The sequence below is a fragment of the Bombus flavifrons genome, chromosome 3 (assembly GCF_040668555.2).
Source record: "Bombus flavifrons isolate JBK064 chromosome 3, iyBomFlav1_principal, whole genome shotgun sequence".
NCBI classification, from domain to species: domain Eukaryota; kingdom Metazoa; phylum Arthropoda; class Insecta; order Hymenoptera; family Apidae; genus Bombus; species Bombus flavifrons.
This window is the reverse complement of record NC_138444.1, coordinates 11847609-11874180: the sequence shown is the minus strand read 5'-3', so window position 1 is coordinate 11874180 and position 26572 is coordinate 11847609. Positions and strand designations below refer to the sequence as shown.

The following is a 26572-nucleotide window of genomic DNA, read 5'->3' as shown; positions in this document are numbered from 1 at the left end:
AATTCTACGGCACGAGGCTCGTAACTATTTACGTCCTGGCCGAGAGCATATAGCCACTTTCATAGGGCTACGCGACGCATCTGTTTGACTAGCGAACACACATGCAAGGCCCCGTTTCTCTTTCTGTGCGCGCATCGAGACGACGATCTAGACTTTAAACAAAGGTATTATCGCGCATACCAGATCTGCGTTGAATTACAAAGTAACTTGCGAAAGGGCATCCACTTGGTATCTCTTGTAACCACTTGCAAAAGAACCCAAAGAACAATGGCCAGGTCGCTCAATTAATGATATCAAAAATCCTGTTTCAACGTCAGGATATCTCATAGATAATAAAAGCTTCTGGATCTGAAGTTTAAATATACCGCAATTTAGTACTGTTAATCAGCCTTACAATAAAAATAGATAGTAAAAGATACACAATCGATTGGTGAAGCATATCATTTATTTGATTATATGTAAAATCGATACAAGATATTGGACTCGATTTCGAACCAATATAGAACCAAAAGAAATAATATTTCTAGAATTAATATAGTATTAGTTAAAAAGTGATATCTTTGTAAAAGAATTAAATAAAAGATCGTGTTACAAATCTACGCAGGATTTTACAAGAGATATACTGATTTGCCATATAATATTTTTGTTTGCTACTGGACATTTCATAAATCTCCTTTTATTACGATGTACTTAAATATTCGTATATTCGCGAATATGCAGAGATAAATTTCTTACGTGATATTATTATATCGTTCACGATAAGAGTAATGCCAGACAGATCGCGTCTTTTGATCATCCGACCGAGCTTATTTTGCATCCGACAAGGACGCTGAATAACGATTAGCGACTCCCTACATTTATTAGGTAGGTGTATGATTAATGAGCGGCGCCGCGATTGTTTTTTAACCGAGTACAGCTTCTTTTGTTTGCATACCGGTGATTTCTTCTTTTTCCCGCGACGTTTCCCGGATAGTTATCGATTTCTTTCTGTGGTTGTAACTTAGACATCGACATAGGACGCTTGAACTGGTGGTCGTACCAGTTATGCCATAAACTATATATTGTCGTGGACACTATTGTAACGATGAAAATATTTATAACCGCGCGAAAGCGTTCATAAGCTGGGAACTCGTGACACTTTGACCGTTAATGCTATCGCGTTACGAAATAATCGCCCGGTCGATAAAAAAGTGACGATTGTCTTTCTCATATGCGTAAAAACAGAGTGTGCACTTTGATCAGTTTCGATACAATTTCCGTTTCTTGCCGCGGCCATCTTGTACTCTGTAGGTATATCGGAAAAATTATCAACTAATTAAATATCCCCTTTTCTGCATGTAGGGTGTCTCAGGATTTAACAGCCAAACATTGTAAATGTGTGATGTGTCATGATCAAACATAAAATGTCATGACATATGCTTTTCGAAAGCAATTGTATAGTTGTAGCATTTAAACTTTGCACTTTGCACTTGTAAGACTCAAAGTGCAAATACAATAGCTACGTGACTGTTCCTGAAAAACCAATATTATGATATTCCAGCAGCATAAAGATTTGAAATCTAAAATTCAAACAAAATGTGTAAACATAAAATTTATAAACATGGATCGTTTAAAGCTTTATTGTATATTATACAAAATACAAAGAAAGCAGTAGTTTATCCTCGAATGTCGCCTTCAATTTTGCGCCATTAGACTTTTATGTGTGGATAATTTAAAAAAAAAGTAGATATATCGAACAAGTATTAAATTGATATATTAAGATGAAATGAAATCAAAATGTGGTTCATAAGGTAACAAGCTTTTTTATCGCTGTCACTTTCGTATCGACAGGAACGGTAAACATTTTGAAAGTACCGACAGCTAATGATCAATGTCTTGTAGCGCATAACCGCAAGTTCATTATTGTTCTCTTTGTATTATATATTATTATAACGGTTTTATAAAGCTTTAAATAACTCATATCTGTAATAACATTTCTTACTTGATTATATCCATAAAACATATCGACGAAGTTTGGATGTTAAATCCTAGAACTCTCTATTATATCGAATATCGATAGGATATCGAAGGAATGGTTGAAATTGTCACGGTGCGTAGAAACTCATCGTATTCTTTCGACTCTCGGATGCGGAGAAAAACCCGTTAGAAATTGTTCGATGCTACTCTTGCATGTCGCGAACGGCGGGCGTACACGCTTGCCACAGAGGCTTCGTGTAGCGGTAGTGGTTACTCATGGTGCGTGTGCAACAGCAGCAAGTATGCGCGTCCGCCATAGGCCCTTTCTCATCGTCAAGTTACGAAGGCCGAGTAGCGAGCGCGTCGAAAGAAGAACATCGGCAGCGTGAAAGTAAAGAAAGTGGGCCGCTTCAAGTATCGTTCAACCTAGTACATACTTACATACCTACCCTCCTCTTTTCGCAGGCCACGATTCTTCCTTTTGATTCTTCCAGGATCGTCTAATCATATCAAATTTATGATTATTTGTTAAAAATTTAAGGTGTTTTGTTCAAAATTATGTACATACTTTGATTTTAATTAAAGTTAGAGTTTGTATGTTTGAATGAAACGTTTTAAACATATTATTTTCGAAAAAAGTTTCAACGATTTTGTCGATAAGGTAAACTCATTTGGCGGGTGGTTGAAGAAGGAGATTGTTCTAATCAGGAATTCGACGGGCACAAGTTAGTAAGAGTTTCTTTTAATTCTAACTCGTATTCCATCTCCGGTTTACAACGCAACACGAACAAAACAAATCCGTGCTAATTTCTTAAGAGATTATCGATTACCGATCGGGTCTCGACGCGGCGAGGCTGTGGAGCCCGCGCGCACGATTCCGCCCGTACCGTTCGGTTACTTTTACCAAATAGCATCTCTATTACCATTCGTAACGCTCTGAAATACAAATTAATTGTGTCCCGTCAGAGATTCTAGAAAGTTGTCGTCAAGGCGATTGTTACGAAGCTGGACGCTAGCCAGTATCAACGTAGCTTCACTACTGTCACGCTGAAAATCACTCGACGCGAGATTATCGCGTGATTTGTTATCTATTAGACGTATACATAACCATAGTACCTAGTTGCATATAAGTACCTTTTTTTATTGAACGCATGAAACATAATCGGTTCATAAGCAAATATTTATAAGATATGCTATACAAAGTACGGTATAAAAATAAAGAATGTGTATGACAACGTGCAAACCTAGAAATGTTAACAAATGTATAAAATTAGAACATAAAAATAAGATTAAGATAGGTCTATAAGTGGAGGAATTTTTTTGAGTCTTTTCTTAAGTTAGCACTCGAGGCCTACATATGTGACATAATAATATGTATATATATATATATCCGCTTTTTACTTATTAAACCAATATAACATAACGCCATAACTTTCCTAGTAGGAAATAAGCAACTGCACCTATTATCATTGATAGCTACTTAATATAAATATAAGAGTATTCTATAGTAAAGAAGATGAAAAGTACATTACGTATACTTATTTATACAAGGCTTATTATTAGAAACTTTGCTTCCAGCCTTATTACATACTTGCAAGTAATAATGTGCGTTTAAAACATAATACGACTTGTATTTATGTGTGTACAAGCTGTCTCCTTAAAGTTAATTCCATTTTTACGAATCTCCTCTTGTAACGTTGAAAATTGAAACGAATGTTTTCTACGATGTTCGAAGTTCGTTGCTTTGTCAACGGACGTTGGTGAGGTTAGGTAAACTTCTTACTAATAGTATATAAAATTGAGGTGACGTTTTCCCTTTTTTATGTCAGTATCGGGTTTTCTCGGTACTGAATCTCTTTGAGTGGCAACCAAGTTCGAACATCGGGCAAAGCTTCCCAGGGTCGCGTGAAAAATAATCCAATTAACCATAATTGTCGTAACGCGAGGCGAAACGTGCACTTCCGCGACTCTTGTCAAAGATAACAACGCCGAAATTCCCTCCGCGGATCTTTGTCGCCCCCCCCCCCCCCCCATTTTCATATGTCGCTACTGTGATTCTAACTTAAGACAAAACATATTATGTAGTGTTTACATAAAATTACATAAAATGCAGATGACACGAGTAATTGTTGTTGAGTCGATATTCTATACGCCATATTGATTTAAAGGCATGGTTAGTTTGACTTTTTAATCTTGCTTTTATTGTATATTTTTGGTAAATGTTTGGCAAATTTCAGTTAATGACGTGAAAAAGAAACATTGCCTACAATAGGTATGACACGAATAATTATCCTCTAATTGATCTTAATTTAAATTTAAAATTAATATTTCTAAATTATTTGACTTTTTTAAATCATGAATTCTTTGGGAAATCTAAATTAGTAGTAATAAGAGGTAGAAATTCTTAAATTAGTAGTAACTAAAAATGAAAATTTAAATTAGGGAATAATGAGAAGCAACAATTTTCTGTTTAGGAATTCAATCATCAACGTGAATAATGGTTGTAATCAGGTGGAATGACGAAAAAACAACTGGTTGGTAAAGGTATCGCGATTGCGTGAAACGTTTTGCCGTCATTGTTTCTAACCCCTTTGAATAAAATCGTCAAGGAGTGGATTAGTTGGCACGATTCCACCATCGACTGGCTTCCCGGTACTCCGCACGATTGTTGCAAAGAACATTTTATTCCCTGAACCCATTCTACGAAGAAATAATATACACCCCTATTCTAACATTATTCTGTAAATTACAAGCAGGTAATTTAATATCTTAACATCACAAAATTTATTAAAATAATTCTAAAAAAGCAATGTTTGATTTAACGAAGATTTGAACTGATCATCTTGGGCCGATTGCAATCAAATGTTTTCTTCACTACGCCAAGTTAATTTTTTTTTATTTGATTTTATATTTTTATTCTTATTGATTTTTTATCGTATATTTTTAATGATTTTAATTAAACAAAAGAGTGGTCGTCGTTAAAACACGGTAGAATTCACTGCTATGAAACATTCGTGAAGATTAATCGATTCTTCGAATGTGCATCCGCGACCGTAAGTTACAGTCGAAAAGCAATATCGGTTAATTCGCAATCGAATTCGCAGGAAATTACATTCGACGAAGGTATATTCGCGAGAGGCCTTCGAAATGCAACAGATCAACCGAAACGATCGTTTGCAGCTAACCATTTTATCAAGGTTCAAACAATTTTCTCGGAATATTATTCCTAACTTTTCTTTCCCCCTTTTTTAACAGAATATTTCACGCGATTTTTCGATTCATTGAATCCCGTCGAAATATTTTTCAAGTAGATACACCATCTTTAGGTGTATACTCTTTACGAAAAGAAAAAGCGCGAAAAAGAAACATGGCGGCGATTGAACGTTTTATACTTCGATGGTTATTTTTCTTTCTATCGTTGTAAAAAAAGGTACGCACTTTCTCGCGCGTTTCTTCCTTTGTTATTTGAACACGATGCGGTTGCAACATACAATCCGTCCAGTTATTTCGAACTCACGTACACAAGCGAAACGTATAATAGAACGAGGCGCACGTACACAGCCTGCTACAAAACAGACGTGCACGAGAAAAAGAGGAAGCTTTATTTCTTTTTACCGGCCAATTCGATTACTCAAGGCACGCTTCTCACATGTACATACATATAGTACATATAACCCCCTTTATGATCTTTGAAAAAGTCCCTATACTCTCTACGTTGCGTTTCGTCATATCATGTAGCACTTTTCAACGTGAATTCCATGTAAATAGTTAGCGATTCAGTCATGCTCGTCTAAGCAGTCAGTCGATAATATAAATTCTCCTCTTGAAAAATAACCAACCGGTAGCTCTCGTCTGTTCTTAGTGGAAAAGAGTAAAAATAACCCTATACGTGTCTTTCTTCTTAGGTCTCGTGTCTTGGATGGAACGTGTCGTAGATCCTGTCTTGTTTTTGTAAGCGCAGTTACCGAGCCTTATCCATGCAAACGCACTGGCGATACACACTTAACCGCACGCACACTGAATTCGTTAGACCCGCACGTGCGCGTATTTAACGCACCGCGGACGAGCATCTTTTTCAGGCAACTAGTAAACACATACGCGTGTATATACAGACTCTTTTCCCCCGAGGAAGTTGCCTCTCATTTTTAGACGCCTTCGTTTAAAATCATCCATGCTTTTCGGCGTTTAGACATTTACCAGTGCATAGTCGATAAAGTCGGTAATGAACTTAAAATTTAATATGGCGGAAAGTTATGAATATTTAAACATTTTGGTAGCGTTATAATGAGACACAATTATAGTTATGTCGCTAAAAATTAAGATAAGTCGAAAAATGTATACAGAAACCACAAGATATTTGGTGTATATATTTAAACAATCAAAATTGCTCATTATATTAATAAACTTTAATATTCAGTGGAATCATCTTTAATAACTGTTACATATATGTTTAAAATGGCTCTTCGTATTGTATAGTGATTTTTAACTACATACGTGATGTAACAAGTGTTTCGTAACTTCTATATACATTTTCAAACTGGTCCCAAATTTGACCAACATAATGGTGACAGTCATGTCGTGTCACATTATAATGTTACTGGAATTTAAAACTGTTTTATATAACATACGAGTTTTCGCGAAGACCATCGCGAATTGTGAAATCAGTTCGATCAATTGTATCATCGAAATGTCACTAGACAGCGCGACCCGCTAATAAATACGTTGTTGGCAAGCAAACGCGTTTCCCATAACTCGTTGCACGCGATATACATAATACGCGATGAACCAGTCGTTTCGTGTATACATATATGCTTGCAAATATGAGTTAAAATTACAATTTATCTTCAAACACGTCGGAAACGATACACGATGAAAAAGGATCCTTCTCATAAAGTTCCTTTTACGAACTGAAGGGTGATCGTATACTACATATACTATACATATGCTATACTGGATACAGCCCTGATGGGTTGGTTTCCACGGCAGTGAGGACGGTTACAGCGATTTAAAACGAGTCTATGAAAGCCGCGCAACATCCAGCGAGCATAGCACAGAGAGAGAGAGAGAGAGAGAGAGAGAGAGAGAGAGAGAGAGAGAGAGAGGGAGAGAGAGAGAGAGAGAGAGGGGGGGGAGGATAACATTCCAGCGCGCAAAGAGAGGGATCCGTAGTAAATTTAGCGCACTGATCTCATTCTATGGTGAATCCGTGGACGAAAATAGCGGAGCGGTGAATGTGTTATTAAGGTGCGTTTAGGTCGGACCGACATGTGCGCGTAATCGGTGGCCGACAGTCACGCACCGCGCAGCTTGAATTCGATTCAATAAGACGTTGAACGCGTGCCGCCTCACTTATCGGTCTTGTGTGTAAATTGAACCGCATCTTCGTTCAACAATACACGTATCATATAAATATGGAGACTTATTATATGTATAGGTTAATTTTAATTGGGAAACAAAAAAGATAAAAATATATGTTTCAGAAGAAAGTACGAATTTCATATTGAATAGTCGTCAATATACAAAGTGTTATAAAAAATGGAGCCAGACTTTGTGAACTGACAGTACTCACTGAGAGAAGTAAAAAGAAAGATGTCTAATCAATGTAAATGCTAGTTATGTCAAGTTTTGTTTAGATTTTTATAGTAAATTTATCAGCAATGAATCGATTACAGTCTTTAAGTGACGCTATAAAAAGAAATCTAGAGGATTCAAGTCAGGTAGTTGAGGACTTAACCTTTATCTATTTCGTATCGAAAGTTTGATCTAAATATTGTCTTAAGTGAAAAATATGGGAAATACAAAACTTGATATAATATTGGAAGAATCAACATATTTACCATTAATTAAATATCTTTCACTGTTCTCTCGGTAAGTATTATACCATCAATTCGTTTTTTAATAGCGCCCTGTACAAAGTATTCATAGCAAGAATGTTTCGTTTTCAAGTGTATACTGGTCAGATATCGCCGTAGGTTGTGGCTTTCGCAGCTTGGTGCGTGACAAAGCTTATTAAAGGGTGTAATGGCAACTTAATCTTTCCGTGAACTTTAGGTATAATTAACGTTTACTTCTCGATTTCTCTCCGCTTGTAACGTGGATTTTTATGAACTTGAAGTAATTATCGTTCTCTCTATCGTATAATGACTAGAATAAGTATTGCTACATATCAGATTCTACATTTCGTTTTCATAATATTTTTTCGTAGTCATATGAAAGTATATATTATTAAATGATATAAAGTTTAATATATTTGAATTTAATTAATTAGTATGCGAATGATATAATAAATATACTATAGCGTGTCAATGCTTTTTGTAGCCTCTATATGTTATACTACTCGAAAAAAAAGGAGATTATTTATATTATGGTAACGGTGTTTTAACGAATTAGCGAAAACGTATGTGAGATTTTTCCTTTTATTCGAACCGCTTGTAATCGCATTGGCCTGTAAAAAGGGGTTAATAGCCGGTACCTAAACGCACCTTTACGATGGAAATGTATAATAGAGGAACCGTGCGTACGCGCATCCGTTCGTTCACTTCTGGAATGAGTTTCGAGCCGAGACGAGTAGCGGACTAGCGCCCAGGTGGCGCTGCGGGCGCGACGCCAATCGAAATTTCGGGAGGGCGATGACTGGGCTTCGCCCCCAGAAACTGTGATCTCGTTTTTCTGTCACTGACCTTCCGCGAGCCGCTGGTCCACACACAATCATTGTCGCGCGTAATTTCTGTCAATTAACCAATCATATAATACACTACCTGAACTTCGTTATCAATTTGTCACCCTTTTTTATAATGTATCATAGTTTTTGACAAGAATAAAAAGATGCTAGTTACTAAGACGTGGTGATCGTTATTTTGAAACTATGAATATTGTACAATCATTATATAAATCAGTCGCCTGATATTTTTCATATTTCATTACTGCAAAAAGCTTAATATATATCCTTTGTGTATGAGAAAAACATGTTGTGCACACAATGAGATAACATCTTGATTGTTTATCAACTAAAAGAGTAGTACCTTTTAAGGAATTGTAAACCAGGAATAATAGATATTCTTATACTTACACCACTAAGATTTTCAACATATATGCATCGTCAGGAGCTCGATTAAAACGATGAATTAGAATTTAATTTAGGTTAGGTTACGAAGAAGACTAATTTACTACAAATATTTCTTTGTACAATTTCTTTAAAAATACTTCATTATAATAACTAGAGGGCGCTGTATGGTTTTCTTTTATACGATAACATCTCAAACATGCCAATAGTTTGCAAAGCTATATTTGTGGTGTATATATTCGGCTTAAAGCCGCAGATGCATACGAGCGAAGAAACAAGTAACATACTTGAGCTATTGATGATTCCGAGTCTCGGGGATCACCGAACCATGTGACATCTTTAGAATGCTAAGCATCGCTCACAATGGTAGAAATTCAAAGGAATCCAAAAGTGTAGGCATTCAAAGATCGGCCGCTGTGTCGCTTCGCTCGATTTTATGAATTCCCTTAGGCACGCGTTACTTTCCATCGGCGTGGGCATAAATACCACTGCCGTTGGTGGCGGTCACGCGCGTCACAATCATTATGCCACAATAATTATTAATGTCTGCATTACGTCACGCTTATATACGCGATACGCGCCTTCAGGGAAATCCTACGCGCGTTAACGTCATTAATGTCGTGTGTGTCTTCCAAGCGTTTCACATTAAAACAGGTCAATTCTTTTTCTGAAAATCGTTTTATCAAGAATTTTATTTGTATCTTACACTGACGTATCACAAAATTTCACAATTCGAAATGGGAACGTAAATTTATTTATTAACACATTTACTGGATTCCTACATACGAGCAAATAATTTTCATAGATATCTGTCTCTATGTTCTAGGATTTAATATATGTTATATGATTTAATATATGTAATATAAGTATTATAAAAATTTCTACTACAATTTCGTATTATATATATTTATATTAACCGTGTTGAAATTGTTATCATACACATAACATAAAAATATATACTAGCTCGAAACACATAACCTAAAATTTTTACATGGTAATCGCGTCAACTTATTTTGTCGAGCCAAGAATCAACGAAAGATTAGGAAGCATTGTTTTCATGGAGACGACTAAATCGATTTACGCTGATCGAAAACGGCCCTCATCTGCAACGAAGAGCGTCGGGATCGGATATCTACCAGGTGTTTTCTATTTCCTCAGGTTACGAGGGGCTCGCGTAAAGGCCTGCAAGTTGTACGACAATTTCAAGCGTTATTTGTTAAGTTAGATCTCAATGTCTATATCTTTAATAGTGATTTTACGTATGTATTTAATGAACGAATAATTCGAATATCGTCATAAGATACAGTATATATGGTATCACTACAAGGAGTGATGGGAAGAAAATTGTCAAGGATGATGAATAATATCCGAAAAGTGCGACTCTCGAGATTGGAATAATCGTGATCGAGAATAAGCGAACCAGATGGGTTTCTCTGACGCATCCGCGAGGACGCTCAGCTAGAAATAGAGAATGATTATGCCCGGAGTAATCTCAATAGTGACAAACATTTTCTCCGTCCATAGTTAAAATTAAGACAAATTCTGGTCTTCGATATCGTCGTGTCGAATAATATGATAATCTACTGGGATACATAAAGATCGAACAGCGAGTCACGTATTAATTAAACGCAACAGAAGCGCTTTAATCGGCTTGAGTGCACTTAATTATAGATACGTCTCGTTTACAAGAAGCTACCAATGGATAATCGATCAAATTGAAGTCTGACAAATCAATTTAGAAGAATATCAGATATATTCTCCAATTTTTATTATCGATAATTCTTAATTATAAAGACTCTTATTCAGTTAATAATCCATCGGTAATTTAAAATAATGAGTAAAGATTCTTGGGATAAACGCAAAGTTTCAGTATACACTTGCACCTTCGAATGACGCCGCTTCGTGCTTCAAAAGTTCATAGGTCCCGCAAGTACACACGGGCCCCTTCCCCTCTTCTTGTGTTATCACAGCAAAAACACGGGCATGGCAACAAGGAGAGTGGCGCGTCTCCTAACCAGCTGGTGGAACGCGTGACGTCACGCGTCTACCTACACCGAAGCTACGGCTGTCCTCACCCTCTATCAATACACACTCGATTCTCTCCCCACTACCGATATCACATCTCTCCCACCAACGAGAGGCTGTCAGAAACTAACACACAGTCGGCGTATACGTGCATATTGTCGTATGTGGCACGAGGCACGTGTCAGGGCCGTAGCTCTCGTTGGTGCACCTCCCATGAGAGACTCATTAAATCGTCCTGCTATACTTATTGATAATCGTGACGTGGAAGGGTAGTTAAACCTATTTGTGGTTATATTTATTGCTAACGTAAATTGATTGATTGTGATACATTCAGACGTGCCTATTTTTGGATTTGCACTTTCCTGACATGAGTAAGGTGAACAGTATTTTATACTAAGATGAGATTTTCAGCAAAATTTGACTAATACAACTATTGTTATACGTCGAATGCGAATGTATTTAATATCAGTTGATTTGATTTAATCATTTAATAGTTATATCCTTCAATTGGAATTAGATATCGATCTTGATCAATACGATGGTAATATTAGAACACATAATAGAATTCATTCTTTATTTAAGTGTATCATTTTCGCTATATAAAATGACACGATCGATAAAATCGATCGTCATCGATAGAGAAGGATAAAATAAACAACAATCGTATAGGAAGCACGCGTTTACTGACACGATCCTGAATCGTAGTGGATACACAAGGAGGCTTGTGTGATAGCCGAGTATCGGCGACACGAGCCGATCCGTCCCCACCACTTTACCGACCGATCTCTGGCTCGAGTCTAGAAAAGTGGTAGGGTGGCGGTGGTGGGGATAACATCTGCTCTTAGCGTGATTGCCGTGTATTGATGTGGCTTTATGGCGCGCGGCAGGCTGCGGGCAACAAAGTAAGCTTACGGTCGTTAATGTTCCCTACTACGTGAAATTCGAGGCCGCCTGAATATTGCGCCGCGTACAAGTCGACGTGCTTCACCGCGTTCCAAGCGAGATTCGCAAAGTTACGGCACAGGCCGGCTTCGGCGGGCAAGAAATGCTAAGACCGTTCGGAGGATCGGTTTGATAGTTTGATCGGACCTAAAGATGTTAGGTTAAAGGGTTAGCGTATCTGCGTAGCATCAATATATATGTAGTGTATACAGTGTACATAGACAAGTAGATAGGGTTAAGATTAGTATAGGGACGAATCGCTCGCAGAAACGACATTCCGCGTGATGTCGCAATAAGCGCGTGTAATAGCCATCATAATACTCTTTTGTACATTACATAATAGTTGTGCAATTATTTTTCCCCTCGATATAAATGAATTTATTATTACGCGAGGTTTTATTCATACATAACATAACAATATATAAACGGCGATAATTCTGCCGTCATTTTAACAAAAGTAAATAACGACGATATAAAAATCAGCCTTTTTGCGATCAGATGTCACTACAATGGTGGCATTTAAAATTTGCCTGCAAATTATAAATATTTACTGCTTTAACCAATTGATAATGCCACCAAAAAGATATGCCGACCGCAAAGAGTTAAATTTAAAACAGTGACGCAAACCTCCGTAGCGATCGGTCTGTCATTGATAATGCGATATCTATGTATGACTTGTTGAAGTAATAACGAAAGGGAGGTGATCGATTAGAGGGAGCTCCAGACAGCGTATTTTGCCTGTCGATTTGTCCTCGCTCTCGTATTCGCCGAATCCAGGGTGTGTTGTGTGAAATCAGTGATTCGGAGAAAGTGAAGGGTGACATTCTTTTCGTGCATTCCTCGCTTCCGTGTTACCGATTCGTTTCCAGATGCTTGCGTGTTCGTGCACGTCGGATAGAAAATTCGCCAAAATTTCGCGTCGGAGCTTTTTTCCATCCGTTGAATTTTTCAACCTGTTGCGTCGTGCTCTTTTTTCTCGTTTTATTTTTTAAATACTATTGGGATAATATGCCGGAACGTGTTCTTGTAATATCGAAAGTGAATGCGGTTTTTGTTGTGGCTGTTCCGACGAAACTGTGCGTGAAAAAAATACACGAAAAACAGAAAAACAGCGTAAATATGGAAACAATTTACTTGCAAGTGAATTATCGAGATTTTTATATCGCTTTATTTCACTCGTGCGAACGATTAACAAAAGTGTGTGCATATTTCTCTACCACAAAAAAAAAAAAAAAAAGAAAAAAGGAAGAGAAATATAGAAATATTTGTTTCAAGCGACATTCGTGGAACGATACACAACGAAGACTTGGAAGAAACCAAGGTCGTTTAATCGCCGCTCATGGCTCTTAAACTTAACAAACACGTCACTGGGTCGATTTGATTTTACGTAAGACTAGCTTGCTCTATCTCATATATTCTACAATATGTAATAATTGTAATAATACGTTTCAAGCTCTCCATATTTCATTTTCTGCATCCGTTACTTTAATTTAGTTTCGTAATCATCGAAAAGCATCAATATGCGCATTTTTTAAATTTGTGTCATCGCCGAGTCCTTGGTATGTATATCTAGTTCACGAGAAAGTGGGTCCTCCTCTAGCAAACTAGCAACCTAATTGGTCGCTGTTAGACTTTCTTTTACGATTTATAGGAATTACATGAATTTATACTAGTCTACTTAAAATAATTCTTTATAACCAGTTGATCCAATCGCATTAAATATGAAATCACGTTCTCTACTTCCGTTTACCTTTATGAACTCCCCATAAATATGAAAATCGTCGTTACGCTATCGATATATTAAAACGTCTCCGGTTCAATTGTAAATATATGTTCGAATAAATTCGAAACGATCGAAACTAATCGATCATGGCTGAGTAGCATAGAATCCTAAACGAATAAATGGACTATTATGAGGTTATCTTAAGTGACATTACTTTTTTTCAGAAATCTCGGTTTTGTGTTAGGTTTCTCGGTGATGTCGCTCTAGTCGGGACATCATTACGATAGGTCGCAACACTTTCGTTTACGGTTACTAACAGGGACTATTCTAAATACTAGCAGTTTTTTTTCTCCGATGTCTTCGCTCATTGTGGCTACGAGAGAAAGTCGTCCGAATGGTCACGGCCTATTTAACAATTGGCTGGTGCAATTTCAACGCCATCTTTTTATATAATTTAAATCCGTAGAACTTTCGAAGAAATTTGTTAAATTACGAAAAATTCACATAACCTTAACGATGATATTTTTACATGAATTTGTTAACCACAAAAATTACGTTTTGCATGATTTTGTCGTATAAAAGATGTTTTTTGCTTAAGAAAAAAAAAAAAAAAAGAAAAAAGGAAAGACAGTAACTACAGGAAAAGAGTGCAGAGAAATGGTTGAAAAAGGTCTAACGGGCTTGAGGAAACGGTACCGCGTCCTTCATGGAAACGAGCCTTCTACGAGTCGTGGCTCTATCAGCTTGAATCTTAAAGAATCTTTGTTTCTCGAGCAACGTTATCTCGAGAACATATCTTTCCTCACAAAGAGTATCGTGACATCCACTTCCTTGATGTTCAACTCCTCTCGGAATCGCTAACTACGTTTACACAAAACTAAAATAATCTTTATTTTCCTCAAACACTGTTTAGATCCAATCGGACAATATTTCAACCTGTTCGAATAATTAGCACATTGTCTATCATGCAAATTTTATATATTTTTTAATTTTATCGCTTTAATTTTTTCAAGAGTATTATAAAATATAAAATATTCTGTTGCAATTGTGCATTTTTTCTGACAATGTTACTTAACTCATTTTAGTCATAGTCCATATAATTTATTTTATTTTACTCATTCTAAGAAAATTTAGTAAAACGTAGACCACCGATGACCACTGTGACGGTCATATTAAATTTCATCATTCGATATTTTTATGATGTATTATTAAGTCATGAGAATGTCGAATGTAAAATCTATGGCTCCCGAGTGGTGGTTATCTCTCTTTTTCCGTGGTATTATCAAAGATACGCGCACGCGGTGAGATAAAGCACAAGGTCCGATTTAAAAGAAACGCATTAATTCGAATGAAATTCAAAGGGGCGCTGACGGGTGACGTGCACGACGGTGTGGATGCCTCGAAAAAAGAAACTCGCTTGTTTCATTATTCGAGCCGAGTAAAAGTACTTGCGTTGGCGCAATTAACGAGCTCCGCCAGGAATCTTTTACTCGTGATTCGCGCGCATACGTGTTTATGTATGCACTCGCACCGCTACCTGTTCACTATCGTACAGGGTATCTTCAGTTAAGTGCTTGCCGATGTGTTCGAACAAAAACAAAACGACTAGTATTCCGGAACAACGTTGCTAATAACCCTCTACCGGTAAATGTGCAAAATTACATCGAACGAATGACCGTTTAAACGCCTGAAATTCAACGTCCGTAATTTCATAACCTTAAGTCCTGTCTCCACTGAAACAACAACAATAAAACTTTTTTCTTACTGTTCCATGTTTCTCGAAAAAGTTGCAACTTGTTATCGAATGTTTTTCAAGTTTCTGGGTATTTCTGTTGTCAGTAACAAATGCATTCATGTTGCTGGCAACAAATAGCCTTGAGGCCGAAACAAAACCTAACTATTCCTCAGATTATGTTGCTCCAATGTGGACAAAGTATTTTTATAACTTGCTCTTTGTTGGATATGCAGCAACAAGAGGCGTCAAAATGGTCCTCGTTGTTGCTTCAGTGAGGACAGAGTTTCAAATACACGGATATTAGAGCATAAGAAAAAGTAAATGTTAAACGAATTTGTTCGTGGAATCATCGATTTGTTTGTCTTTTGTAAATATGTATTCCATACGATTCCTTTGCGCAAAAAGAGAAAGTGATAGCATCTTTCTCGTCGCTAAATGTGCACGCTTCGACTGCAAGAACAAACGGCGCGTTGTATGTAGATGTGTGTAAGCTGTGTTCGTTGGTGCGCGCATGCGCGAGCCGCGCGTAGTACACACGGCCAATCGTGACGTCACGCGACGCCCGATAAACACTTTTGTTGTCGTCGGTCTGTCGTCGTACGTATGCCGCGATTACGCGTGATGCACAGTTCAGTCCCAGACATCGACTAAGTCTCATGTGAACTGCGGATTTTGTTCGATTAATTTCGCAATTTTACATCACGTAGATTTTTACATAAAACAAATTTTCTTAGTGATAATCGTAACTTGTTGTTTAAACTTATCAAATGTTTTAAGAACATATTGTTACCAATCACGTCGTTAATCTATCGGATTTCTTTCCATTTTCTTTGGCCGTGTCATTCGAAGGAATGTAGTGAATGTAGGAAAGTGTAGTGAGTGCATGGCCGACGTTACAGTTTTACATAGCTCGAAAGTGAGTTTCAACATCGTCCACTTATAACATTGTTAAATGGTGTATCGCTTTCTTTTTTATCATTCTACAATCGTTTTAGTTAGTCGTTTGTTATTATTAAACGAGTTAAATGTGACGATATGGTGATTCAACAAAATCTATCGAATCAAATTCTGTTACGTCGAATTACTAGTTACATACATACTTCCTTGTAAATCTTGTTATAGATATTCGCAACGAATGTAATATTTCCAGTTATATAGCAATAAAGTGAAACTTTGTGCATCAAAATGTTAAGAGGAAAGCGTAATCTGTAATGAAGTCCTATTTCGATTATAAATATATTTATCAACGTTTAATGAATGCATCACGCGCTCTCCATAAACGCGAAAAATAGGCCCGATAAAACATATTCTCTGTCGATAAAACAGAGTGACCAAAATTTTTAGATTATTCATTAAAGATGGTTATTGACTAATTATTATCTCTGCAATTCATCAAACATTGCATCACGTTATCTCGAAGGAAGTGGAAAAGTACCGAGGACGATATTTCGTAATTTTTTGTCTCGACGGAGAGAACAGAGACGCGATCCATTGTGAAAAAAATAAAGTGAGCGGTGATAATATGAACAATACGCGCAAACGAGCCGGAGCGAGTGATAAGTATCACGGGTGAAATGACAGAAAGTATCACTGATATATCTCTGATTAGCGAGCACAAGAGTATAAATCAGAATTATTAATATAATAATTATAATATTTAATACCAGTATAAATTAGTATGATAATTATTCGTTATAATAAAGTGCAATATGAGATCAGATATTAGGTTTTTGAAACATTATCAAAATTTCAACTGAAAGAGCAGGAAACATGGAAAATTTACTTGTACTACTAAAACAAGCAAAAGATAGCAATGTAGAAAATATTAGTGTACTTATTCGATTGACAAAAATTTTACTTATACTCTTTTGCCTTTCTACCAGAAATGTACACTACTCTGCATATGCGTATTTGGATACTTGATACAATCCAATTAAAACATTAATGTTTGTTGTTATATTTTCTACGTTATGATAGAAGAATATTTTTCTACTATTACATTCTTACAACTGGGATCAAATGTCCTGCTAAATTGAAGCCGAAAGGAAGTATATATCTGTATCAATCAAATTTCATATTTATCTTGATTAAATAGCTGACACTGCAACAAATTTATATAAACTTTTAGAATATGGTTGGAAACACATTCCAATCATCCTTAGATTTCGACATTGAGTAGACATATGTACTTAAAGTATTTAATTTAGGTGTTCCAGTAAAAGTAATTTTGATACACGTTCAATTATTACCTATCTATTTATATTAATTAGTATCAACTATTGTGTTTATCGATACATATCTACTAATATTGTATATGGTGATATGCTTGAGATAAGATCAGAGGCAAAAATTCGACTAAATAGTTTTATTTAAAATATATTTTATACATTTGCAATGATTTGTAAGTATACAAATACTTATGTACGGTAGTGTACATACTTAGGTTCAGCGTCCGCATTTATTTATAAGCATGCAAAAGTGCCTCGGTGATTTCTTTTTAGTTGCGCATTCCTTTCAAGGCCCCTGCAGGGAACAGTCGCGGACAGCAATGGTGTCTGACCCGGCCGTCCCCGTGCACCGACCGCTTTCTACTTTGAACGGTTCAATATGGAGCTCCTCGATGCCCCTTTCCTTATTCACGCTTCATACAGTGGCTCACGAAAGTATTTCAACACTTATAGAAACTTTTTAGAATGACGCGTTTAAATGGATCTAATTCCGACCGAGGTCAAAGCTTCGTTTAATTGCCAAACACTATGTTACTGTGATGTAAGATTAGATGTAACGGCATCGAAGTGACGTAGTTTTTAAAATAATTCTCGTAAGGATTGGATGGTATCCAGTGAAATTGGGGCCTAGAAATTATTGTTCGATCATTATGATCGATCTAGATTTATTCCGGACGAAATCCATGATAATTAAAATCCAAACGATATAGGTTAGAATTATTAGATAGACTGTGGATTTTATGCACTTATAGCATATGCACATAATATGAAAAAATATATAAAACATCCAATATATAATGCTCTTTATAATATTTGGTAGATAAAACAATTTTCTACCGAACTTCCATTCTTTTAATTACATTCCCAGAAATATGAACTTGCATAAAAATTTGCAGCAGCCTAATTGTAGACATTTACATTTTTCCTTTTACTTCGTTAATCTTTTTACGTTTCTCCGGCCATTTCTGATTTTTAATCTAATTAAATTTTTCTAAATATCTTCATTTTAGACAAAGTATGAAGAAAATCTTATTGGTATGCATGATCTCCCGTTTCAATTTTATATTAAATCTTCTTGAAACATAAATTCTTTTTTATTGCTACATTGAGAGTAAGATTCAGATATAAAAATTCGACGGTTTTAATTTTCGTCTAAATCGGATTCATATTATATTTTAACAGATTCGATATTAATTTAATTTAATAATCCGCACATGATCAATGAACTTCCTTTTTCCACTTGAATTTGCTCGCTCGCATAAATAATGTCGATCGTATTGACAGTTATGTTGTTTCAAATAACTGTACCGTATAAAAATGACGAAGGAGCAGAGAGAGAAGGTACAATGTACGAGAAAACGGGGGGCATTATATATGTATGTATGTATGTATGTATGTATGTATATATGTATACGTGCAAGTAAACTTACCGGTGGGAGAAGGGAGAGGACGACGCGCACGAGTCAGCGACTCCATAGCAGACTTTACAGGTTAGGTAACGTGTATCCATGGTGGTTTTTTCCCTGCGGAGAAAGTTAGCTTAGATGCATTTCGAGCGTAAAATCGTCTCTTCGTGTAGCATCAGTCTTCTTTATTTTCCGTCCCGACTTAATTAAATAACCTTTTGATGACAGTTCCGCATCTAATTCCCGTAACCGTACTAGACACTATTGACACTTGTCAAAGAGTCTATTTGTTAGGATCACGCATTTTCAAAATCAGTATTCAATTTTTTGAGGCACCACAATCAATCAATCGATCACATCATAATAAGATTTTCCATTAATTAGCGTTTCATAACGAGATAAAGTTATTTAACAAGTGTCAGCGCGAATTATATATTTTTTCAACTTGTTTAATGTACATGACCGCCATCTTGTTGGCTTGTAAAGGTATTGGAGGTGCCATCTGTCGGCTAATTGAACAATTTATTTTCGGAATTATTTCCGTTTACGTGTGACTCAGACGGTCATTCGCGGAAATCATAGAAATAGAGATTCATCTTCCTACTAAATGTTGATTATTAGATTGGGAAACGCGAATGTGACTCACTTTGTAGGAAGAATGTATAACTGCCAATTAATCACGCGAATATATCGATGGAGGTTAACGATGCATTTCGTAGACCACGGATTTAGTTATTTGCTTTCTACGTAGTTTCTTTGATCCATTACTGTAACGAACGATCTGATTCTGTGTAATTCCTATAGTCAACTTTGTATAACCTAACCTACACGTCTGTCATACGGAACTGTACAATTATTGGAGAAAGAAAACTAAAGTCAAAGTCACTTTGCAAAATTTAAGAGCTCTGTCATGCGTATAGCATGCAACGAAAGTTTCAATCAACTTAGAAGTTACTTCCTCTTTCGAAAGGAAAGCGCGGTACGTTTAAAAAGTCGAATATTTAAATATTGCAAGTGCCTGTTGCAAATGAAAATTTTCCAGGACCTTATTGAAGTGTTAGAAGCTATTTTAAGATATTTTTTTCTGTGAAACTTATTGCAGTGGAGAATCCCGTTGCCATGATACATATAAAAAGTATATGCCCTATAAATAGTATATTACGCATCTCTTAATCGTTCACGCATGCTCGGTGCTTATAGGATCATTGACACCGTATCAATTCGTATACAATCTCCACTTAAACTTAAATAATTATTTTAACAACTTTTTATCAACAGAGTACGTTTTATTGGTTTATTAGGCAGTAAACGAAATGTGTGTAAATGCAACTGTGTATCATCAGTTGGTCGGGCAGATCCGTACGTTACGAAGCGAGGAATTTGTTCTCGTTTTGCGAAATGAATTACGAAAAGTGCAACATCGATCACGAACGCTTATTTGCTCAAGTTGCAGCTACTTATTACGTCCCATTTTCATGGCAACCGTGCAACCGGAGTGAAGTGTGTTAGAACGTCATCGACGAGAAATTTGCAAGCGAATTATTCATAACGAACAGTGTTGACTATCGATATCACTAACCAATTGCTATCTCTGTTTCTTTCTGTCGAGAGTGCTCTAATTTCATGCGATAGAGTTACAAGGATATCATTCTTGCTAATTAGTCAAACCACATAAAACACTGGTTATAATTTATATAAGCAACTAAATTCCCAGCAAGTATATCGTTATATGTTTGATATAGAAATAAAACTGATTTTTAACTTTTTAATATTTTTATTGTTTATAGTTATTATTAAACTCGCCATATATTATGGAATTAATCACAAAACACATATTAATGAAATTTCTTCTCGTGTTTACTGTATTATGGCTCAACAGGAATACATACTCAGTAGATGCAGATCGTTGTATAGCGGAAAAAATGAGAAAATTTGGTCAATTATTGGTATAGAGCGCGCACTACGTAAACACGTAAATACTTACGTACCGCTAGACTGCCCTCTATGGTCGTCGTTTTTACCGCCTCTCGGTAATACCGTTATGTCTACATTTTTTCTCTTGTCTATTACATGTTCAGATTTCTAGATTTAAAGACAATGAACTGATAACAATACAATACCAGAAAAACGCGTATTTCAAATATATAAACTTGTTACTATTTTACTTTTTCATTTGCTTACCTATTCCTTCGAAATGAAATATATTGTATTTTATCAGTAGATTTTTTTATTAACTTTATTGTTCTTCTTGTCTTCTCGTTTGTATGTTTCCTAGTATCTTCTTTTTCTCGAACTACTTTATTCACAGAAAGCAATAGAATACAGAAATGATAATAAAATTAGAAATACATATTTGGATCAGATAAATCTAAGAAACAGGGTTAAAATATGAGCTGTAATTTCGAAAATGAATAATTTTTTGTTCCTTATTTTTCAGACGCTAAGATGAGATTGGAGGAAGACCTTGTGATTCGTAGGAGCAGACCAACGATGATTTCGGCCAAGTACCGTGCGAGGGAGGAACGTCGTCGCTTGCTTAAAATTTCAGCCGGTAAGCTAAGGAGGATCGAGGATCCAGAGGCTAGCCTGTGCAGATCGGTTCTCATAAACAACGCCGTCAGGCGACTGCAACGTGAAAACCGAGACGAAAAGACGAGGAATTACGGGCTTCCGGTGGTCACGTATCTAAATGATTCCACGAAAGAGAATAACGTTTCCAGCAACCTTATCGTCGGAGTAACAGACGATGAAACGTCCTCCAGGAAGAGGTAAGAGAAACTATTTAATCAAAGTTTTCAAATATCAAGGATCCTTGCTGATATCAGTTATAAAACTATAGCAGCGCAATATGCATAAAACTCTACTTAAAATTAGCATTTTTGGATTCTACTTGACAGAAGATATCATATGTTGCAAAAAATGTCACAAATATAGTACGTCCCAAAACGAAGTTTTAGCTGAACATTCGATTATAATTAATTATAGATATATTTTTTGTATTTTATACATAACCTATGTGAACGGTTGCGTTTTCTTGGAAATAGCTTCGAAAGAGGTCAGAGGATGCTCAGAATAACTAATTCGTAGTTGAACTTTCCCGTTCTAGAGGAAGAAGAGTGGCAGATCTTGCTCGCCGTTGTTAAAGATTTGTTTTACATAATATAGATTGCGCAAGTAGCGACAGCTCGCGTGTCGGTTGCGCAATACCTTCGGGCATGGTGTCTACTCTCGCTGCCGTCTCTTAATAATTTCCAAAACAACCCATATCATTTTCGTTTTTTCAGATTAAGCGATGACACGCGGAACGATGGAATCAGCCCCAAGCGACAGAGGCACGATGATCTTGACCTTCAGGACGATGTGTTCAGCGACTTTTACATTCTGCCTCCGACTCCGCGATTACTGTCTCATATAGACGAAGTCCAGGAACCCGAATCTCCGCATCATCACCATCTGGTGTACTCTGAGGACCGTCTGGGCTCCGTAGATGTTCGGTCGACAACAACGATCATCAGCAGTAGCACCGCAAACACAACCACCACCAGCAGCACTAGCACGTCCGCGAGTAGTTGCTGTAACTCCGTCATGTTCCCTACAGAACTAGATGACACTAGCAGTCAACTAACCAGTGTTGCTAGATCTACCGATGTAGGCAGCATAATGGAGGCTTCGGACGTGGTCGACCCTGACAGGATCTGCGATTTTGCAAGGTTCGCAGACTCTGCCAAGAGTCTAGAAGAACGTTTAGTCGAGTTACAATCGCTGGACGAACATTTTGACCTGGCGAAATTCGAGAGGAACAACAATCAGAGTTGTGGCAGAGCGTTCCACGATATCCAGACCTTCCACAGTTTAGTACCTGGACTGGAAACCTAGAAGGGAGCCTCGTGCCTCGAGCACCCTCCTCTCGTCGTGTCTGGCTCGACAGAAAAAGATGACCACGAACACGATAACGACGATGATGCGGGTAGACGGCTTCGCGGCACATACGAGGAACCACGGCGTGGATGAACCTGAGATCTGGGGGGTGAACTTTTTGTCTAGAATATGGCGCCCTCTATGGGGCTTTAACTTGATGACACGAGCATCGTCGACACGGCTGGACGACCTATCAGAGGGTCTCTCTTTGATATTTGGGAAAGCACAAAGGACGAACTTTTGATACCGAGCAGTACCAGTAAGAGAAAGATATATGTAGGCTTGCGTAAGGCTTATTTTCATCGTCCTTGAGTTTTTTTTCGGTCGTTCAGCAGCCGTCAACGATTTAAGACTGCGTGGGGGATAAGTAAAGTACTTTTCGTGGATGAAATGCGTTTTCAACAGTTCTGGGTTCGATGAAAGTCTGGTTTCAATTGAGTGTTGTCGATGTGTACGTCACCAATAGTTGATATAAACGTTGTTGGTTGTACGTGCATCGGTACCAAAATATTCTGAAACACGCATTACATATATAATTTGTATATATTCGAGTACGTTTCTAAGAGCACGTTAACGATTATATTATAGACGAATTTATAGTGGAAATATTTCCGGAGAAAGTGAATAAGCGCCGACACACAAGAGAAAAATGAGACGCGTGCGTCTGTTGTGTATAAATGCCTTTAGGGTAGTTGTAAATCGATGTAAACGTGAAGTGCGCCCGATATCGAATAAATTTCACTATCGCGCGATTATGCCACAATGGGCCTTCGATTTTTGTTAACGATATTTTATCGTTCCTTTCTCTTTCCTTAATTTTTTTTCATGGTTTCCCTTGTGATTCTACAGATAATAAAAAGTGAATTTTAGAACATCGACAGATTACCATTATCCAATGTGTGATTTTTTTTCGTAAATCACAAACAGATAATGTGTCGTCGGATGGCGAAAAATCGTTGGTTGTAAAAAATATATTTCTTTGCTAAACTATTTTATTCCTTTTTTGCGTTTTTTTTTTTCTTTTTTGCGATATTCTTGTTCGGAGTGATAATCGTTGAACGTTTGTGTTTCTCGCGTGGCATTTTCTTTTGTTAACACTTTTTTTCCTTCTTATTCCTAATGATGAAACTCATTAGTTAGTATCAATTTGTATAACGACGAATTTTGTTACGTCGAAATACGCAATCGTACGATTTATATACACGTTGTATGCATACTGTTTATAATCATTGTTTTTAAAAAAGGTATGTAATAAGTTCGGATTTGTAAGATGTACGTTAGCATGGATTCTGCGGACACTGTGCAGTGCAATAGTTTGTCCCTTCTTTCTTCTCACAGAAGAATACCGGAACATGTCGCAAGTCGTTTTCGAACATCGAATATATTATTACTACACAGATACGTGAATACTCGAAATCGATCTGCGACACTTGACCATCTCTGCGTTGATTAATTCGTAACAGTGTCGCCATGATTCTTCTATAAACTCATAATCAGTGCAGTCTAGGTGAATTCCTTGACTATGCCATTTTTAAGCTGATTTGGAAATATACCGTCTTAATCTGTTTCTGTCCCCATTCACAAAAGTGCTAAAAAGGAATTGGACGATCAATGTCACGCGTGCAATCATTTTTTCTACATTTTGTTTAAACTGACCACTTTTATACGTTTTGCACATATTATAAATTTAACGAATCATTCACAGGAATACCCCCTGATCTTTTTGTACAGGATGATAACAGATGCATTTGAATCCTCTGAGCGTCGCGGTGTTGCTTTACGATTCGTGCCGTAATCTGTGAGGGTAGCCGCGAAACTACATATTACGTAATCGATGATTGAATCATTGTACATATAAACATTTGTACCGTTCTGTAAACCCGGTAAGAGGAAATAGAAACAATGACGAAAGCGTGAAAAGCGATGCAAAGAGAAATCCAATCTTCCTTTCGAACGTCTAAACCGCCTTTCGAGGGAAATTTCTCGACGTGAGTCGTATTATCGCGTCGAAGAAGGACCATCTCGATTCGTGGTTTGACGCGTTCACACTGTAAATAGTCACATTAGCACCCTTAAAATAACTATGTATAAAATTTCATACGTTGTTTAGGTTTTTAGTACTAGTTATTCAAGATCAGTTACCAATTATATGAACAAATTGCAAATAAACTGCAGAAATATAATATCTTGTCAGCTTTCCTTTACTCCTCTCCCTTTAATTTCAAAATCAAAGGCTTTACACACCACGTTTTGCCGCTCGTTTTTAAATTGCCATTAAGCGCCGGCTTTCGACCAACTTCGTACGACGTCGTTAATATTCGGTAGCGATTGGATGATTCTGATTGCTCCATTATCTGTCTACGCAAGTCAACATGAAGGGCTCACGATTTTGAAAAAATTCATTCAAATGGTTCCTTTTTCTACACATATCAATCTTTATTTATTAATATTTATTTACTAATATTAATAGACTTTAGTAAGGCTAAATTGAATTTCACATTTTAGTCTAATCCTATATTCTACATAGCGTTTAGTTCTAAATAATAGTTAAAGACATTAAATTACTTCTGTAAAGGGTTCTTTAAAAAAGACTTTATTAAAATAAATGCATGATTTGTATAGGATACGAAAGGTACGAAGAAAATAAGATTATAAATATTTTAAGAAGTTTGATGGAGATCAGTGGAGAGTAGGGAGGTCTCAGGTATTATCAATAACCAAAAATATTTAAACTAAGCTACTAAGTAATTCTTACGTTGCAACATTTTAAATTTTGGTTATATCAGTTATAATCCCTAGTATATTAATATGTCACGTTCCGCGCTGCGCACGCGCCGTAACGTAGACTAAAACTACCAATAGCATGAGTGAGCGTTTCAATTTGAGATTCAAATAAAATTTAACAATTTGCATAGAAACCAAATTCGAGCCTCACAACCCCCACGGAATAACCCGCTACATGACGACCCCTCCATGGTAGACCTAATTATAAATAAGCGTAGCGACATAGAAGACACTGAGATAGACGGAGAGATAATTCCTTAGTTCAGAGTAGTTAATTCCTCGCTTCTGTTGTGATTAGTTCCTCAGTTCTTGGTGATTAATTCCTTGGTTCTTGGCGATCAGTTCCATAATTCTTGGCAAGTAATTTCTTTGTTCATAGCGATTAGTTCTTAGTTCCTTTAGCTCTTAATTTCTCAGTTCCTTTGCCTTTCAATTCTCTAGTTCCTTAGTTTTCAACTCTTAGTTCCTTTAGCTCTTAGTTCTTAAGGTCTTTAGTCCTTTAGTTTTTAGCTTTTAGTTCTTTGTTTCATTAGTTCCCAGTTCTTGTCAGTTTGTTAATCGACGTGTTTGTATTTGTCAATTTGTAAATTATTGTTGCGTGGGGCAACACTCTACCTAAACCAGGCCACACACCGCGGGCAAGATGGTAGCCAGATGTCGTCGGATCCTTATTGCGTACCCTCAATAGCCTCAAGTACCCTCCATAAATCTCGGGAATTTCCTAGTCGAGGTCCTTTCGTTGAATTGTTTCCTAAAGTTTATTGTCCACCACGGGTTGACACGAGAAAGTGG

The 26572-nt window shown here is 36.8% G+C and overlaps 1 protein-coding gene and 1 long non-coding RNA gene across 8 annotated transcripts in view; both read left to right on the top strand.

Moving 5' to 3' along the window:
• LOC138178560 (uncharacterized) overlaps positions 1-25179 on the top strand; it is a 93416-nt gene extending 68237 nt beyond the window's left edge. For 3 of the 7 annotated variants that reach the window (XM_069110537.1, XM_069110536.1, XM_069110539.1), the window contains exons 2-3: positions 21516-21846; positions 22363-25179. In XM_069110537.1, coding sequence (XP_068966638.1) covers positions 21516-21846; positions 22363-22954 — 923 coding nt within the window. In that variant the 3' untranslated portion in view covers positions 22955-25179. Of the gene's footprint in view, positions 1-4430; positions 4501-12785; positions 13374-15649; positions 16361-20930; positions 21109-21515; positions 21847-22362 lie in introns of those variants that run through there. The other 4 variants (XM_069110538.1, XM_069110541.1, XM_069110540.1 and 1 more) reach the window with 4 other exon arrangements.
• Positions 4507-8797, top strand: LOC138178563 (uncharacterized). The gene is made up of 2 exons (XR_011172743.1): positions 4507-7673; positions 7714-8797. It is a non-coding gene; the product is annotated as an uncharacterized LOC138178563 (long non-coding RNA).
• Positions 25180-26572: the final 1393 nt, after the last annotated feature.